This window comes from Zootoca vivipara, chromosome 6, assembly GCF_965207765.1.
Source record: "Zootoca vivipara chromosome 6, rZooViv2.hap1.1, whole genome shotgun sequence".
Lineage (NCBI taxonomy): Eukaryota > Metazoa > Chordata > Lepidosauria > Squamata > Lacertidae > Zootoca > Zootoca vivipara.
The window spans coordinates 21,958,928-21,976,494 of NC_142589.1; the positions used below are offsets into that span (position 1 = coordinate 21,958,928).

The window sequence follows — 17,567 nt, forward strand, 5'->3', positions numbered from 1 at the left end:
CCAGATTATAATGTTTGTTGTCCCCAAAGATCAATCTGTCTTGGACCATTTCCCCCGTCTTGAGGCAGGCACCCTCGATGATGCATCCCTTCCTCTCCCTGGCCATGGTCGCCCCCATGAACTCACCTCCTGGATGCTGTGCCCTGGGAGTCCCCTCTTGAGGCTTACTGTGGGATTCAATGTACACTTGCTGACCCACATTCTTGAGTCTGTTGGCATCCACAAAGATCTGCTGTAAGGACATCTGGGGCGGAGGGGGGGGGGAGACAAAGGATGAATGAGGCAAAGGTAGCAGTGTTGGTCCTTAAGAGAAACCTCCCAAAGCCACAGCTGGCCAAGACTTTCATTAGGACCAAGCAAGCCATTGCAAAGGTGTGTGGGGATTTCACGTTCTCTCCAGGCCTCTTCAACAGGCAAGATGTTACACAAAAGCAAGGGTGGGTGGGGAGGAAACAGTGGAACACAAACAGCAGTACAAAAAAATGGCAGGATGTTGTAGCCATGGTCAGGTTGTAGACTTGGCCCCGTTACTGGGTATATTTAATGGCAGAGGGCCTCTCTCTCTGACAAAGAGCAGTTTACAAATAACTTTAAAAATAAATAGAATAAAATACCCATAACTCAAACCCCTCAAAATCAATTTCCTTTATAAGCTTCCTTGCCGGTTAACAGGCAAGAGGCACCCCAGCAACCCCCACCCACCCACCCGCTGCCCACACTGCAGGCTGGTTGTGAATGACCAGAGACTCACCAGTTCTCTCTGTATTTCCTCCGCACAGTTCCCATTGGAGTCACTGGAAGATGCCACACTGATGTAGTGCTCGTAAGATCCATTGCTAATAAGGCTTCCGTAACCGCTAGAACCGTTGCTATAAACAGGCTGGAAATAAAGAAAAACAGAGGTCTTCCAAAGCCTGGGAAGGGTCGCAGCAATCGTTCCTGTCAGCTGCATGCCTCTGGATCACTCAGAGGGGGAAATGCTGACATGCACCCTGCCCCCATCCGGCAGAAGGCGTCCCTGCTTGGAGCTGCATTCCCCTCCTTACTTGCAGAAGCAGCTTATAGATCTGTCCTTGGAGCTCCCAGATCTCCTTGTCAACCCTGTCCATCCCCTTGCTTCTTGCTGCAAAGACATCTTCATTCAGAGGGCTCCTGCAAAGCATGAATGGAAGCAGAGCGTCATCTTGACACTAGATGAGGAAAGGTCTGTATCACAAGATTACAGGAGTGGGTTATTCAAGGAAAGGGATTAGCTCTGCAGCCGAGTTCTTCTGGCTCCCCAAGCTGGATAACGTTAGACAGACTGATGAAAGAGTAAACCCAGAGGTTTGTATCCAATGCTAGTCCTACTCAGAGTTGGACCACTGTAGTGAATGAACATGATTAACTTAGGGTAGACCTGAGTAGTACATACTTAGCTGGATACACAAAGAAATCTGTTCCTGCCCAGGGGGGGGGGGGGAGGAAACAACTAGCCTTATCTGCTGATGGCACAAATTGAAAATGAATTTTCAGAATATCTAAGAAACAAAACTCTTTTCCAAGTAAGGAGCTCTCCTACATAAGGCCTGAATTAAAGCAGAGCTTGAGAAATGTCTGTGAGCTTGGATTTCTCAGAGCTTGAGAAATCCAAGGAAGCCCAAGCAGGCTAGAGCAGGGCTAAGAACCCTGGCAGCAAGCGGAGGGGGCTCATGAGAAGACTTTATTTCAACAATGAACAATTTGCATACAAAACAGAAATTCTATGTAATAATATCTGGCATGGCATCCTTTCTTTTGCTGCAGCGAAGGCAAATTTTAACGAAGTGTCAGGATCTTGCCTAACCCAAACCCCACGAAAAGCTTTTCTGAGGAAGAAGCCTGGAGCCCAGCAGTCTTGAGGCAGCCTGAAGAGCTCCATCTCACAGATGCCTCACTTGAGCCCCCAATAGCCCCTCTGAGCCCCTCCCAAGCCCTGCCTGGATCCCTGATTCTTCACACTCTCCTCCCCCAGCCTCAGGAGTGAAGGAAGCAGCAGACTCAGTGTGAAGCTCAGAGTTGCTGGCCTGCTTCCCTGCCAGAAGGCTCCAGCACCAGGGTCTTTTTGGAAGGAAGGGTCTACTAAGAATGAAAAGATCCAACTGCAAACACCCAGCATGTGATCAGTCAGAAGTCAGCTGACAGCAAGAATCTGAGTCCCTCAGTCTCCTCTGCGCTCCCTGTCTAGCTCCAGCCTCCAGGTACTGGCCACAAGCATTTCGCTAGCCAGAATCTTCCTACGTTTGGACTTTGTGGCTTATAAAACAATGCAAGTCAGATCTGCTCTGGCCATAGCAAAGGGGAGGTGCACATGCTTTACAGACACATGATCCCAGGCTCAACGCTTGGCATCTCAACAGGTCCTGGAGAGCAGAGTCAGAATAAACAGCAGTGCCTTAGCTTAGCACTCCTGGGCAATTGCTACTGCTGCACCATGCAAGATGCTGACTGGACCTGCTCCGATAAATTGGCATCATCTTAATTTAAAGCCCTTTTAACATGCCACATGTCTCACCATCTTTGTTTTGTATTCACATCAGTCTTACTCAGAGGAGACCCGTTTAAAATGAACAGACCCAAGCTATCCACGGCCATTGATTTTAATGGTTGTACTCTGAGTAGGACTAACACAGGCCTTTGCTTTATTGGCACTCTTGACAAACCCAAATTATTACACCAGTTCTACAGGCTCTCACACACAGGAGCACAGTATCAATCCAATCTGAATTCTCCTTATTGGCTCTGGGTGTCAAGGGAAAGGGGGCAAACCCCAAACACGCTGGCTTCAAGAGGCTTACGTTCTGACTTTGTGCCGCCCAACGATGAAGACGACCTTCCGGCTCCATGGATTCACAAAACTGGACCAGCTGGTATCCAGGATGACGTAGTCCCCGTTCTGAGTACAAAATCGGATGGGCAAGTGCTCAAAGGGAGGGCGGCCCGCAAACTTCAGAACTGAGTAAAAGCCAGAGACAAAGACAAGGTTGGATTGGCAGCAGCCAATGGAAGCACACAAAGGCCTGCGCACACCTAGTTCCCCATAACTAGAACTGGAACTGGCTTAATGCAAAGTTCTATCATTCTTCTCAGCCAGAAGGAGAGAGGTTATGGGGGGTGGAACCAGTGGTAGAGTGTCTGCTTTGCATGTAGAATATCCCAAGTTCAATCCTCAGCATCTGGCATCCTGGATAGCTCAGTTGGATAAAGCCAAGGTTGCAGGTTCGATCCCTATGTGGGACAGCTACATATTCCTGCATTGCAGGGGGTTGGACTTAGATGATCCTCAGATGGTCGCTTCCAAATCTATGATTCTATGATTTCCAGGTAAGGTTGGGAGAGCCACTGCCGGTACAGAATACAGGTGTCTCCCCACTTACACATGTTCTACTCAAGTGTGGCCCGGAAATAATTAAATCAATTTAAACTGCCAAAAGGGCAAAAATGGCCCCAAAAGAGCAGGAAAATGCAAAATGGCATGAAAAGAGCAGGAAAACGGTTAGCAATCGCAGGAGCCTTTGCAGTTGCAATTGCAATCCCATGAGCCTTTGCTATGGGTTCTATATCATGAATGAAGTTAAGAAATAAATTGAAATAAAATCCAGAATGGGTTGAAGTTAATAAACATACAGAACAAATGGTCCCCAAAATAAGTCCCATAGATGAGGAAGTGGCTACCCCTACAGGCACTACCCCATGGGAGTGGAAGCCTCCACTCCTGTAAGGGAAAAGAAATTAAAGCCTCTGGGGTTTGATGGGAACCTCATCAAGTCCCTGCACTTTCTAATCAAACATGAGGAGGGGGAGAGAGAGAGGGAGCAAAGGCCTCATTGCTCCAAAACAGCAGAACCCTCTTTCCTGCATGCAGCTTGTCTGACCATGGAATGGGAGCTGAGCAGGGAACAATCTACTCCCTTCCTCTTGTGACATTGAGGACATTCCCTCCACCCACATCAGGTCCAAAGGAAGATGAGAGACCGAAACTTACCTTTACGATGAATGGCTACCATGATGGGTCGATCGTCCGGGTGAAGGTACCGCAAGATGGACGTCCCAAGCAAATCCTGGGGCAGGTATCCCAACAGAGGCACCGCCCTGAAATCGAGCAATGCAGCGGCCAATTGACAAAAGCACAGTGCAAATACCAGCCTTGTAAGGGAGCCTTTTGTGACATAGAAACTGAGGTGGGGAGGGGGCGGGCTTTTTAAACATCAATAAAGTGGCACTCTTAAGCACATGTTGACTATGATCTCGGTCAACCACCCAGAAAGGCCATTCCCATCACCACCGATTCATGAACGGCTCCACCCCAGGAGGGCTGTGTTTTTTCAGCTGTTCGCTGAACGTTTCATGAGTTCAGGGTGTTTTCAAAAGCCTTCAGGAGACAGCTATTTGGTTTACTATTAGGATAAGACAAAGCGATACATCCATTGAGTGGGGAACACCTGTGCCCTCCAGGTGTTGCTAGACTCCAACTCCCACCGCCATCTTGGACCCCTGACCACGCTGCCTGCTGCGACATTCACAGATGGAGTCCAACAAGCTCTGGAGGGCCACAGAGGGGCACACCCCATGCCTGCAGCAGACAAAGCATCAGCCTCTAATGGCATTTCTCTCCGGCATTGCCAGCAACACATCTCATATGTATGAGCAAGATAAAAGTCATCACCTGTCATCCACCTCCAGAAAGAGACAGCCTGGGGTATGGGTGGTGGTGAAAATCCTCTTTTCTACAGGAATTCGAGGAGCTAACAATTTTAAAGAAAGGAACACAAAGCATCAATGACAGCTCAAGATCCACTTAGAGGCTCATGTGAACCCAATCAACTTTCCTTTCTGACAGTGGACCCACAACACTCAACACTTTCAGGAACTCTCTCTCTGAGTTTCAGGAGCCCTTCCTTATCAAAAGAGGCTGAGAAAAGAGAAGAGATCCTGTTCCATCTAGAACCTCCCTTTGCTCACAAAATTAGATTCATGGCATTTTTATCCAGGGTTAGTGCCTTTCAGAGCAGACCCACTGCAGTTAACGGATATGACTAACTTTAAAGGTAAAGGGACCCCTGACCATTAGGTCCAGTCGTGACCGACTCTGGGGTTGCGTGCTCATCTCGCATTATTGGCCGAGGGAGCCGGCGTACAGCTTCCAGGTCATGTGGCCAGCATGACAAAGCCGCTTCTGCGAACCAGAGCAGCACACGGAAACGCCGTTTACCTTCCTGCTGTAGCGGTTCCTATTTATCTACTTGCACTTTGATGTGCTTTTGAATTGCTAGGTTGGCAGGAGCTGGGACCGAGCAACGGGAGCTCACCCCATCACAGGGATTCAAACCGCCGACCTTCTGATCAGCAAGCCCTAGGCTCTGTGGTTTAACCCACAGCACCAGTGGATCTACTTGGCTACAGTCCATATTCCCTTGCATGCTGACCAGGAAGTTGGAATGTTCTGTCAAACTGGCTGACACACACAAGAATTGAAAGCATCCGCCTTGTCTACATCCCCACACATCCACGAGACCCACACAGCCCATTTAACAGGGGTGCTGGGTGCAATCCAGTCCCAAAGTTAATCCCCAGAAGATGGGGTGGAAACATTACAGCAGGGGTCAGCAAACTGTTTCAGCCATCCCTCAGACCATGTGGTGGGCCGGACTATATTTTTTGGGGGGGAATGAACAAATTCCTATGCCCCACAAATAACCCAGAGATGCATTTTAAATAAAAGGACACATTCTACTCATGTAAAAACACGCTGATTTCTGGACCGTCTGCGGGCTGGATTGAGAAGGCGATTGGGCTGCATCCGGCCCACGGGGCTTAGGTTGCCTACCCCTGCATAACAGGATCTAGCATGATACACTTGGGTTTTAGCCCGGCCAATTTTAACTGGAGTTCCCCTTTTCTTGCCTTCATAGCCAGAGTGGATTTTTTCAGCTAGAGCCAAGCAACAAGACATCGTCCCACTGGCGTCAGAGACAGAGAAGTTGATCAAATAAGGGGTCATCCGGAATGGGTAGTAGTGTTTCCCTTTGCCTCCCCTGCAAACAAAACAACAAAAAACCATCGATTTGTCAGCTACAGGTGAAGTTTACTCCAAATGGCAAGGGATTGTCTGGGTTTCTGGCTAGAAGGAAGAGGAAGCTGCTGTCCTGTTAATTCACTGATGCTTCATTCCTTTGTCTCCTCTGAAGAGCAGCATTTTAGCATCAAAGTGTTATAACAGTAGGAACAGTCTACAACAAAAACGCTTCCTTTGAGTAGGAAACTGGATCACCTTGTAGTCACAGATTCTACTCCGTACTACTGGGGGGTGGGGGAGGACTATTTCCAGTTAATCTCATAAAATGAAGCAGGGTGGTGATAGGAAGAAATGGCACCACTACCATCCTAAAATGCTTGGGCATCAACATGCACACAGAAAAGTTGTGTTGAAAATAGCTTGTAACACCCCTCTTATGGATACCAGCCATAATCCTGCATAATACTCACCTTATTCTGCAGAAAAAGGACTTCACTTGTGCATATTCATAAAGTGAGTCTGTAAGGGCAAAAATACATGAAGAGACCAACATTTGTTTATTAATTCTCCTCGTTCTCAGCATGCTCAGCTTGGTGTCCTCTCACCCCCCCAGGTCCTACTTCAAAAACTAAGATGGCCTCCACCCCCCCCCCCCCAGACCAGAAAAGATGGGAGTGGAAGTATATTTCGCTCTAGGAGGCTTAGTTTGGTTAGAACGGAGTATACACCTCTAGAGTTAACGCTAAATACATTACTTCTGGTAAATGAGCCACCATAGCTGCGAAAATTTGTGCCCCAGACTTTTTAGACTCGTCTACCCATGTACTATCTGAACCCAAAGAGCTGTACTAGTTGCCAAATGTGAAATGTATTAGCATTATTTTCGGCTCTCCTATGCCACTAAAAGCTCACGCTCAGCTCCCATTCCATGGTCAGGTGAGCTGCATGCAAGGAAGACCAACTACTTCTTTGTGCCCTTGACCTACCCACCCCTCCACCCTCAGCCAATTTCTGCCAGGATTAGTCTCTGAACTTTCCGTGCTGCAAGAGTGTGCACAAGTTTTTAACGACATTATCTGTCCCCAACCCCACAGGCCAACTATGATAGGTGAGCGAGTCAAGTACCAGATGTCCTGTCAGATGACAGACAGGTTGTCATGCCCACCTGTCAAAGTCCTTCCCAACCACCCAGCAGCCAGCTGGTGAGGAACAACAGGAATCAGCTTCGTGATCAAGTTCCTTGAGCGGAACTCAAGTAAGTTGCCCGGCCCAGCAGGGGTAAACTCAGTGCCCTTCAGCCAATGCTTTCTGTCCTGTGAGCAACTTGGCTGCACAGCCAACTCAGTCACATCTCTACCTGTCCCATACAGATGTCACAGGTGACATCAGGTATGTGGAAGCTGAAACAGCCACTCAAAAATTGGGACACATGTCGGGTCAAATCTGGCCTGCAGATTGGAGGGTTCCCCCCTCCCCCCCATTGGGTTAGGTAGTGACTATGTGCTGCAATATTGTAATAGCAACACAAGAATTACTGGTAAACCAGATAATTCTCTGCATTTATCTGAAGCACAATATTTACAATTCATCCAAGTGTTTTGCATTTTATACAACCTTGCACATAAGATGAAATTTCCCCGGGCAGAGCAAGTCACCTTTGGGGGCCTCCAAGTTCCAAAGTGGCAGGTGAGCCTGGTTGGTGTGAGTGTAGAAGACGCCCACATCCTGGGGAGCCAACAGCTCTGCAAAGCGGCAGGACTCCAAGCATTTCCTTTTGCAATTCAGGACAGAGGCAGCTTGCTCAGAGACATGCACTGTCTGCCCGGAGAGCAATGAAAAGACAGCTACAAAGGTGTCCTGGAGAAAGAGAAGCACAATCCTCAAGCACAGCCAGAACATCAGGAGCCACTTGGCAAGCCAACAAGATCAGAGAGAGACACAGGAGTTCAGTCTTCACATTACAAATCGGGATCCAGTTGCCACCTGCCGCTTCTCAGCTACATGATATGTCCTAACACCAGAGGCAAAGGCCCTTAAGGTCCAAGGGTCAAATGTTGCCCTCCATGCCTCCCTCTCTCAGGACTCTCCTCAAGCCCTGCTCCTCTACCAGCAGCCCCACACCATGCTCTCCACCAAGTGCTTCTTGCCTAGAGGAATGAGTCCTGAAGTGTGAGAAGACTTCCTGGGGATGGGGATGGCGATATGCATGTTTAAGAAATTCTCTGGTTGACATGTAGCCAGCTGTATAAAGCCAAGGGACACATCTCTTGCTCTGCCTCGCTTTCAGCTTCTGGTCCCACCTACTAGGGAATGTGGCCGTGCTTCATCTTAAAGGTCCCCCCCCCACCTGATTCAGGATGGAGATAGGTTACTGACATCAACACAGAACTTTCGTGGCCTTGTGTTTTCCAGAGGCTGAGAAACGAAAGTGTCCCAGGGACCTGCACACAGATCCCCCCATTCCTGCTCACTGCTTTTATCACCCATTAGTACTTCTTGGGAGGTCTCTCTCATCCCTTCTCTAAGAGTGAAGCAGAGATGCAGCTTTACAGCGAAGGAAGACAACAGCCATTTTGTGGTGGTTACGTTTTAAGAAGCATCTTTGAGCTGCTGCTATCTCTTTGACCAGTACACCTGAAATGGGCAAAGACACCCCCCCCCATTAGCATTTGGGTCACTTACTGTGTTTTTGGGGGCGTGTTCAGACATGATGGCTGCCAGCTCTTCCACTCCATACACAGGAGCATCCGTCCGATGTGCTCCATGCTCACCAAAAGCCTTGGAAACTTTGTTGTCAGCTGGTGAGGAGGCAAGGGAAGCAAGAGGCAGAGGGGAGAAATCAGCAATGAGCAGGTGGCAAATCTGGATATTTCTTATGTAACCCTGTTTGTAAAATGACGATGCCAGATTCAAGATCTGTCACTGTACACCACGGGTGGCCAGTGGGCCCTTCCTGAAAGCCCAACATATTTTGTGTGCCCTCTCATAGTCCCTGCCTTGGCAGGTGCATCCTCCTGGGTTCCACTGCTTACTCATGTGAGAGAGCACAAGAGAGATGGAACCCAGGAAACTGCCATTGCATGCACTACCCTTCAGCACCCTCCAGAACACTAGACTCAATCCCCAGCATCATACAGCCATGCCAACGGATGGGAGTTGGAGCACAGGCCAACACGTGCAGTGCGGGGTTTCTTCAAATGCACCCACGTACCTTGGATCTGCTGGACACACTTGAGAGCGTAGTTCAGGGCACAGAGGGTGCTGGCCTTGCCGCAACTCTCCACCTGCTCTGCAGGGAGATATTGTTTCATTTCCTGGACTAGCAGCTTCAGCTTTCTATTATTACCTTGGTTCCAACAAAGCAGCTTGCTGCAGATGAATACAAAAAACCCCACAAAAAACACAATAGCACATTTTAGAAAGAAAGGCCTTTCTTAGGTGATATCTGCTTTGGATGGGCAGAAGCTGAAAGCCATGTTTGCTCCAGCACAAAGAAAGGTTGCTCCTTGTGCTGTAAAGAAGGATCTGGAGCTCTGTCATTTAACAGGACCAGCACATGTGGGCAAGGCTGGCACATGGAACCCTATTTGCTTATGGCACTTCGCACATTCCAGGCTCTATGTTTCTTGTCACGAGCCTCATAAACACTTCAGACTGCCTGGCCCTCAACTAATATACCTTAGGGCACTGAAGCATGCCTTTAAAAGCCATTATGGCCCAAGACAATAGTGCCCTCTGTATGGACTCCTATGCCCCCACTTTGAACCCTGCTCCATACCCTGCTTTCCAAGAGGCATGGTTAGGAGCATGGCCTTTTCTGCAACTGCCTCCAGAGCTGTAGAATGGCCTCTCTAGGAAGGCCAGGAACAGTTCTTTCTTTCCCCGGGGTTTTGAATTTTTTAAAAGTATGTATTCTGGTGGCTTTTGAAGTCTCCTATGGTTTAATTTACTTACTTGCTGTGCCTCACTAATGTGGTTTTAAATTTTTATTGCAACTGTGAAATGCTGTCCCAAGCAAGGTCTCCCCTAGCATCAAACTTTTCAGTGCCAAGTTAAGACTTACCTCTACCTGCAGACATTTGAGGAATGGATTCCTATTTATTTATCATCACGCTGGTCAGTGTTAAACTGTGCCAGTGAAGTTTCAGCAGATTTACAGGTCACAGTAGTTTGTTAATTTATGCTGCAATTCTATTTTAAATTATTCTGTTTGTACTTCTTGTAAGCCACTTAGACCCTTCATTTGTAGCTGGCAACTAAGAAATCAAGTTAAACAAATTTTAAATCAGTTTCTAGGCAAACTGCTTTGGGCCCACGGTAATAAAATATTCCACAAATCATGCACGAGTGTGCCTGTGGGGGACATGCTTGCTTAATGTATGTTTCATTTACAGGCCACATTGTTCAAACTTAATCTACTCCCTGCCCCCCCCATGCCAATCATATGCACAATTGCGGGAAGTCTGCTGCTGCATGAAAGGATCTGTGGATTAAGGGATTAACCCACTTTTACTCCAAGGCAACTGGCAGGCACTAGGCTGGCCAAGGCTGCATTAACCCAACACTGCCTTTAGAAGGGCATTTCTGCCCTGAGTGGAGGGAATCAGCTGGCAACTCTTTCGTATTTCACTCCTGCCAAATCTGGTTAATATGATGGGGATGCCTTCATCCCAAATCAAGCACAACATGGGTCAGTGAAGGTTACCCAATTTGGGGGGGGGGGATTGGGCCCACCCAATTCTTGGATGGTGGAGATGAAGGGAGGATGGAGTCACCTGCTCCTCCCTGGAACTTTGCATCTATTCATCCCCCAAGTGTCACTCTGTGACCACAATCTACTGGTCTATACTTGAATACCTCCAAATGTGCCCCAAAGATATGGTGCTTGGCTCCTAAATTCAGGCACAGCAGTTCCAGCAGCTCCTGGTTTCAACCCTGGGACATTACAAGCGCCAACTTTAGAATCAGAATGTGGCCAAGCTTTTCAGCAAACTGGCAAAAAGAGTTACCTGCTGCAGCTGCTGCTGCTACCACTGCCACCTACAGATCTGTCCTGCCCATCAGGATTTCTGGCCAAGCTGCTATTTGATTCAAGGCCGTGAGTGCTGGTCCCGATGGACTCATTTCCAATGGAGCTGCTTTCTGTACTTCCACCACAACGCATCTGTGCGGCAGCTTCTTCACAGGTAGCATTCTGCTCATCGAGAGTATCGCCTTCCCAGTTCTGAATTGCAGCCAAGTTGGCCGGCAACCAGCTTTCCTGCTGGTCCAAGAAGTCATCCTGGAGCAGGTCCTCATTCATAGTGACCGGACAAAGGGCTACAGTAAGGGGGCTTCTATTGCCATGGCCTGGTTCACTGTCAAATTCAAGTTCTCCCTTCTAAGCCACCTTGAAAACCGCATGAATCTGGCATTAGCAATCGGCCCCTTTTCATTTTACTGTTGAAAACAATGCGTGCGTGTGACGCCTCTGGATGGGCACGGTGTCCAGAATCACTGCATCCTCTCAGCCTGAAGGTGACCCAATGACCCCAGATTTTTGTGGGGAGTTAGCTTTAGACAGCTCTCCCAACTGAGAGCTGCAGAAGCCTTTGGTTGCAACGACTCCATCTCCCCTTCGCCTTCATCCCGCAGTGCCTTCATCCTGGTAAAACAGAAGCCAAGTGGAGAGAGAGTGAGAGAGAAAGACAAGCAAATGATGATGAACAGCTCGGCTAAGTGAGAAGAATAGCCCATAACCATGATGATGCCTCTTACTCGTTCTGAAATCTCAGCCCTGAAGCCAGACTGCTGCATTTCCATAACCACATTTGGGTCCATCAGAAGACCTGATTACCTCTGCAGCCATGGGAAGGGGAAGCCCAGCGCCCCGACACACAATTGTCCCCATATTTCTAGCACTCCTGGAGGCTCCTCCTGAGATATGGAACTTCGACTGTGCTCACTGCACAATCACAGGAGGGAAAAGAACAGCCAAAGAGAGATTTTGCTTGGTGGAATTCAGCAAACTTGCTTTTTCGAATATATCCTTGTGGTGAATAGCTGGCTGACCCCACACACAGAACTATCCCCAGAGTGTCACATGGGAGCAGGCGGAGCTTGGTTCTCAGTGCTGCTGCTGCTCCACCACACACTTGCAGGCGGTTCACCAATACTTGGTGAACAGAAACTGGAGTCAACCTGCTGAAAGGCTGCAGGCAACAGACTCCCTTTCTAATTAAATTGAGGGGTGTTGCCACCTTGTTAGGCAGCCTCCTCAAGAAAAATGCATCACAAGCCAAAGAAAAAGTAAGTGCCTTGATGATCATGTGTATCTAAGCTAGAACACCTGAACAGCACAACTTGAAAGGTATTCTTCAACAAAGAAAAGACGAGTTTACAGTAAGAACAATAAATTCTGCTATAACTGAAAGTAAAGGTACCATAAAAGGCTTTTTCACATAGACTGTCCGAGTTAATACATTGCAAGCTAAAAAAATCTGGGCAAAAAGCATGCAGTACAATCCTCAGCATGTTTACTGAAAAGGGAGCACAGTGGATTCTCTGCCTATCAACTGTGCTAGCACCCTTATAAATTAAGATGTGGCTTGTAGAGGAGAATCTCTCTCCTCTGCCTTCACCAACTTTGAGCTCTTCAGGCACATGAAGTGATGCCAACAGAAACTGAGAAACAGCCAATACCAACAAATCACATTTCCTAATAAAGGGGACCATCCTTATATAGAAGAATCCTTCATCAGCGTGTCATGTCTACTGTATCCCACATATGCCCCCTTTGATCTGCGGATTCAGCACTGTTGCAGCTGCCACATAGGTAATACTTGTTCCTCATTTGTAAGAAATCAGTCTGGCAGCACCCACACTTTGGAACTCTCCGCCTATTGACACCACACAGGACCTTCACTGTACTCTTTCGAGTACCTGCTCAAAACATTTTTGTTTAGACAACCCTACCCATGTAGAATGTTGGTTTGTGTTTTAATCTGGCTTTTAGCTTACCATTCACTTATTTACAGTTAGTTTTAAATAGTTTTGTAAAACTATTTTTTTTCCTGATCATGTCAGTATTTGATTCTTTTTGTAAACTACTTTGAATGGTCTGGGGTTGTTTTTTGTTTTTTTACATTTTAATAAATAAAATAATACACAGGTGGATTTAGAAGTTTTACTTTTGAAACTGCCACAGATTCCACTGCAAGATCTGTTCACAACAGCTCCCAGGACACTCCAGGAGACTCTGCCTCGAGTCTCATGCTCCTCTCCATGATTACATAATGCTTGTTGACACCCAACCTGAAATTCTTCTTATTGACACATGGCTTGCTTGCCAAACCCAAGCAGAGGGACATGATGTGCAAGAGTCCCAGCTTCACATTGTTTGCAGCTTCATCCTGGGACCAACAAAACAAATATTTGTGTAAGCAAGAAATAAAATTCAAACCAAAAACAGGACCATGTCATGTTTTAAATGGTTTGCTAAGAGTGCCTTTTGCCTGAGCTGCTTCCTCAGGTCACAACAATGACCGCTTATGGCAGGGGCAGGGAGCCTGTTGCTGCTGGATTTCGGCTCCCACCAGCCCCAGAAGCCAGGATGGTTGAAAATAGGAGCTGCAGGCCTGAAACGTTTGGAGGGGCACAGGTGCCCCACCCCAGAAAATGAGCTCAGGAGGATATTCCTGGACTTGAGACTCTCCCCACCCCACCCCACCCCACCCAAAGACTCTAGTGCAGTTGAGAGAGTGAAAGCATCCAAGGGAAGGGGGGGGGCAAGGAATCCACACCTTATTACAGGAGTACAGTGGAACCTCGGTTTATGAACACCTCGGTTTATGAATTTTCGGTTTATGAACGCTGCGGACCCATCCGGAACGGATTAATTCACTTTCCATTACTTTCAATGGGAAAGTTTGCTTCAGTTTATGAACGCTTCAGTTTATGAACAGACTTCCGGAACCAATTACACCCATGCTTCAGTTTATGAACGCTTCAGTTTAAGTACTCCGCGGACCCGTCTGGAACGGATTAATCCACTTTCCCTTACTTTCAATGGGAAAGTTTGCTTCAGTTTATGAACGCTTACTCCGCGGACCGTCTGGAACGGATTAATTCACTTTCCATTACTTTCAATGGGAAAGTTCGCTTCAGTTTATGAACGCTTCAGTTTATGAACAGACTTCCGGAACCAATTGTGTTCATAAACCGAGGTACCACTGTATAACCAAAGCAGGAGATCCAATCTGCAGATAAGTGCGTAGGTGTGGAGACGACCCCTCCTTTGGGCAAAGTTGGACCAGCAAAATGGTCTCAAATATGGCCACCCAGGTGTTGCTGGGCTACAACTTCCACCCTCCCTGACCATCGGTCACGTTGTCTGGAGCTGGAGGCGAACAACACTTGGGAGGGCCAGTCACTCCCCACCACTTTTCTACAATGTTGTACAACGCTAACATTGGGCATTAACTTCCGCCAAGGAAGCAACACGAAAAAGTAAGGGTAGCTGTGGTGGTGGTTAAGGGAAAAACAAACCCACAAATCCTCCATAGGGCATGACCTTTATTGGGGCAACCAAAATATCACAAAATAGTACGCAAGCTTTTGAGTGCTCCAGAACTCTTCACCAAGAGAGATGGTAAAGAGAGCTCCTCAGGTCTTCTCCCAGGCTGCAGGTTGGCCCACAAGGAGGCACGCCAATCAGGACTGACTTGCCACGTGCCGCCATAAATTCCTATGAATTACTTTCAGGCCATTTTTTCACTTGCTTATATAACACTAGATGAAGCAATGGAACAGTGAAATTTATTTGCTAATTGTTAATCTGGGGCCCAGGTGGCGCTGTGGTTAAACCACTGAGCCTAGGGCTTGCTGATCAGAAGGTCGGCGGTTTGAATCCCTGTGACGGGGTGAGCTCCCGTTGCTTGGTCCCAGCTCCTGCCAACCTAGCAGTTCGAAAGCACGTCAAAATGCAAGTAGATAAATAGGAGCCGCTACAGCGGGAAGGTAAACGGCGTTTCCATGTGCTGCTCTGGTTTGCCAGAAGCGGCTTAGTCATGCTGGCCACATGACCTGGAAGCTATACGGCGGCTCCCTCGGCCAATAATGCGAGATGAGCACGCAACCCCAGAGTCGGTCACGACTGGACCTAATGGTCAGGGGTCCCTTTACCTTACCTTAGTCTGGTACAGGACCATAAACACCAACAGCTCCACAGTCCAACTTCAGCGGCTTGTAATGTTTCATCAAAGTCCATACTGTGCATCAAGCCTCTTATTTTCCTCTAACAGGGTGGGCTTCCTCTTGGGAGGCAGGATTAATAATTTTTTTAAGCCAGTGCAACAGAGGAAAGCAAGCTTGAAAAGCACTCTCAGAAAAGCTTGTGGCCAGTGATGTCACAAAAGACGAGCGATCAACTCTAAGCAAGAAAATAATAAATCCAAGCTGAATTGGGAGGGGGAGTGATGGGGAGAAAAATTCACTGCACAACAGCCCTTTTCTGGCAATAGTCCTGAACAGGGTAACACAACTTGCATAGAAGTTTCACACCAGATCTGCCTGCAAGGGATCTTGTGCACTCCACATCTTATTAAAGGGGGACTCTTAAATGAGATGGGGCAGGAGGAGAGGCTTTTAAGTTTTCACCCAAACATGCTTGAAAGTCTCATATGAGGCAGGTTGGGGGTTGAGCGGCACCTAGTAACACTGGGGGCATGGAGACCTAGTATGAACAGGAGTGGGGGGGGGGAACAGGGCAGTGTGCCCCAGACATCAGTGTGTGTGTCTTAAAATTGAGGAACTGGAAATACAGTAGTCTGACATGGTAGCTAAGACCAAGCAAATTAGGCCTGCAGATTAGATAATGCAGATTATGCAGAGACCATTGCTTAATTTCAAAAGATGTTTTGCAGCCAACTGTTTAATTCTCTTCCTCTCCCCGCCCTGGAATTGATCAGAAACACATGTCTTCTTGTGACAGGTGAAGGACCATACCTGTAAAGAACTGTTAAAGATGAAGGGAACAAAGAGTGTGTGTGCGTACATACATACCAAATTATTTATCATTCCTGGGAAGTGGTTTGGGGGGAGAGAAAGAGGTGGAGACCTGGGAGGAGTTCTATACTGTACTTTTGATTGCAATGTTTAAATAATTAAATTTAAATAAATTAAATCTTTTCACCACCACCGCAAGGCACCGTGAGGCTGCTGTGCTGGTCTCTCCCAGCCCTTTCTCCGCCCCCCGCCCCCGAGGTTTGGAGGCTTTTAACGCAACCGAGCAGCAGAAAACGACTCCCGGCGAAGTTTCTCTCCGTCCTAGAGAAAGCAAAGCAGCCCCCGCCTCCCCCCAAAAAAACCCCCACAGAAGCAAAACAGATTTCTACTGCTCCCTATCCTGGAGGGTCGGGGCTCTGGGAGTAAACGCAATCTTCAGATGAACGACTGGGGAGAAAGAGCAAAAGCCAGGCAAGGAGAGAGACCTCAAGACAAAGGGGGCCACGGCTACAACCAGGTCGGAGAAACATTTGACTGCGATCATTACGGCAAACCCCGCTCTTTTATCTGTCCTAGAGTTGGAAGGTACCCCAGGGTCATCTAGTCCAACCCGCTACAATGCAGGTGGGGCTCGAACCCACGACCCTTATATTAATAGACCCTAGCGGCTCTGCCGACTGAGCTGAATTGAAATTCGTGTCTTTCAGCTTATTCCTCCTCAAAACAAACCAACTGGCAACTCTTTACCTCTACTCCTCCCCGCTCCCCCACAAAAACGATCGCGTCCAGCCAAACTGCTAGTCCTCAGGACGCACGTGGTGGAGGGGGGCAATCCGGGTCTGGGCGCCCCACTTCTCCCATTCACTCACCCGCCATCGGCATCAGCGCCCGACCTTCTCCTCCGTTCGCTCTTTCCCCTCACACTTTACACACATCTGCGCAACGTGACAGGAGCCCCGCCCCCAGGGCCCGTAGGAGGGCGCGCCTTCCGCATAAGTGCCCTGATTGGATCGGCGAGCGGAGGGGCGCGACCGAAAGGGCGGAGCCTTGAAGGTGGCCGTAGTTGCTATTGGTAGCGAGAGGGAGGAGCCCGCGGGAAGTCGCGCTTCCATGCCGCGTGCTTGAGGAGGGTGTCACGCCCACCACCGCCAGCTCTCGGAACACGGGGAGCCGAAAAGGGAGTTTTACGTGTGGTGTGCACATGCGCACTCACTCCTCCCCCGCGCGCATGCTCGGGAGTGAACGGTGGTTAAGCGGGTGAGGCGGCTGCCCTTTGCTGCGCATGCTCAGCAACGGCCGCTTCGCCGTAAACATGTTTGCGAGGCGCTCCCAGCTGCTGCCCGCACTCTTCCTTGCGAGCGCGTCCTCCTCAGGAGGGAAGCGGCTGTTCCTAGCGATCTCCTGCCCAGGCGGCTTTGGCTGCCCGTTGCCAATCTCTGTCGGTCTCCAAGGCCGTCTGCAAAACTCACGAGCATAGAAAGGCGATTAAAAACGAAAAAATAAAATTTTCAAAAGTTCGGGTCCCAAGTTCAGCAATTCCAAAAAGGGA

The 17,567-nt window shown here is 48.4% G+C and overlaps 1 protein-coding gene across 4 annotated transcripts in view; it reads right to left on the minus strand.

The window, feature by feature from the left end:
- The window catches only part of PER3 (period circadian regulator 3), a 28,434-nt gene extending 11,446 nt beyond the window's left edge, over positions 1 to 16,988 (minus strand). For 3 of the 4 annotated variants that reach the window (XR_015950484.1, XM_060276133.2, XM_035118475.3), the window contains exons 1-13: positions 16,888 to 16,988; positions 11,044 to 11,678; positions 9,246 to 9,403; positions 8,717 to 8,832; positions 7,690 to 7,891; positions 6,505 to 6,553; positions 5,923 to 6,053; positions 4,685 to 4,763; positions 4,004 to 4,110; positions 2,817 to 2,973; positions 1,047 to 1,152; positions 752 to 880; positions 127 to 244 (exon numbers count right to left, since the gene is read on the minus strand). Coding sequence is in view for 3 of the 4 variants with exons in the window: in XM_060276133.2 (XP_060132116.2) it covers positions 127 to 244; positions 752 to 880; positions 1,047 to 1,152; positions 2,817 to 2,973; positions 4,004 to 4,110; positions 4,685 to 4,763; positions 5,923 to 6,053; positions 6,505 to 6,553; positions 7,690 to 7,891; positions 8,717 to 8,832; positions 9,246 to 9,403; positions 11,044 to 11,336 (1,645 nt within the window). In the remaining variant the exon portion in view is untranslated. Of the gene's footprint in view, positions 1 to 126; positions 245 to 751; positions 881 to 1,046; positions 1,153 to 2,816; positions 2,974 to 4,003; positions 4,111 to 4,684; positions 4,764 to 5,922; positions 6,054 to 6,504; positions 6,554 to 7,689; positions 7,892 to 8,716; positions 8,833 to 9,245; positions 9,404 to 11,043; positions 11,679 to 13,203; positions 13,426 to 15,201; positions 15,444 to 16,887 lie in introns of all 4 variants that reach the window. The other variant, XM_088671771.1, reaches the window with a different exon arrangement.
- Between the last annotated feature and the right edge of the window lie 579 nt (positions 16,989 to 17,567).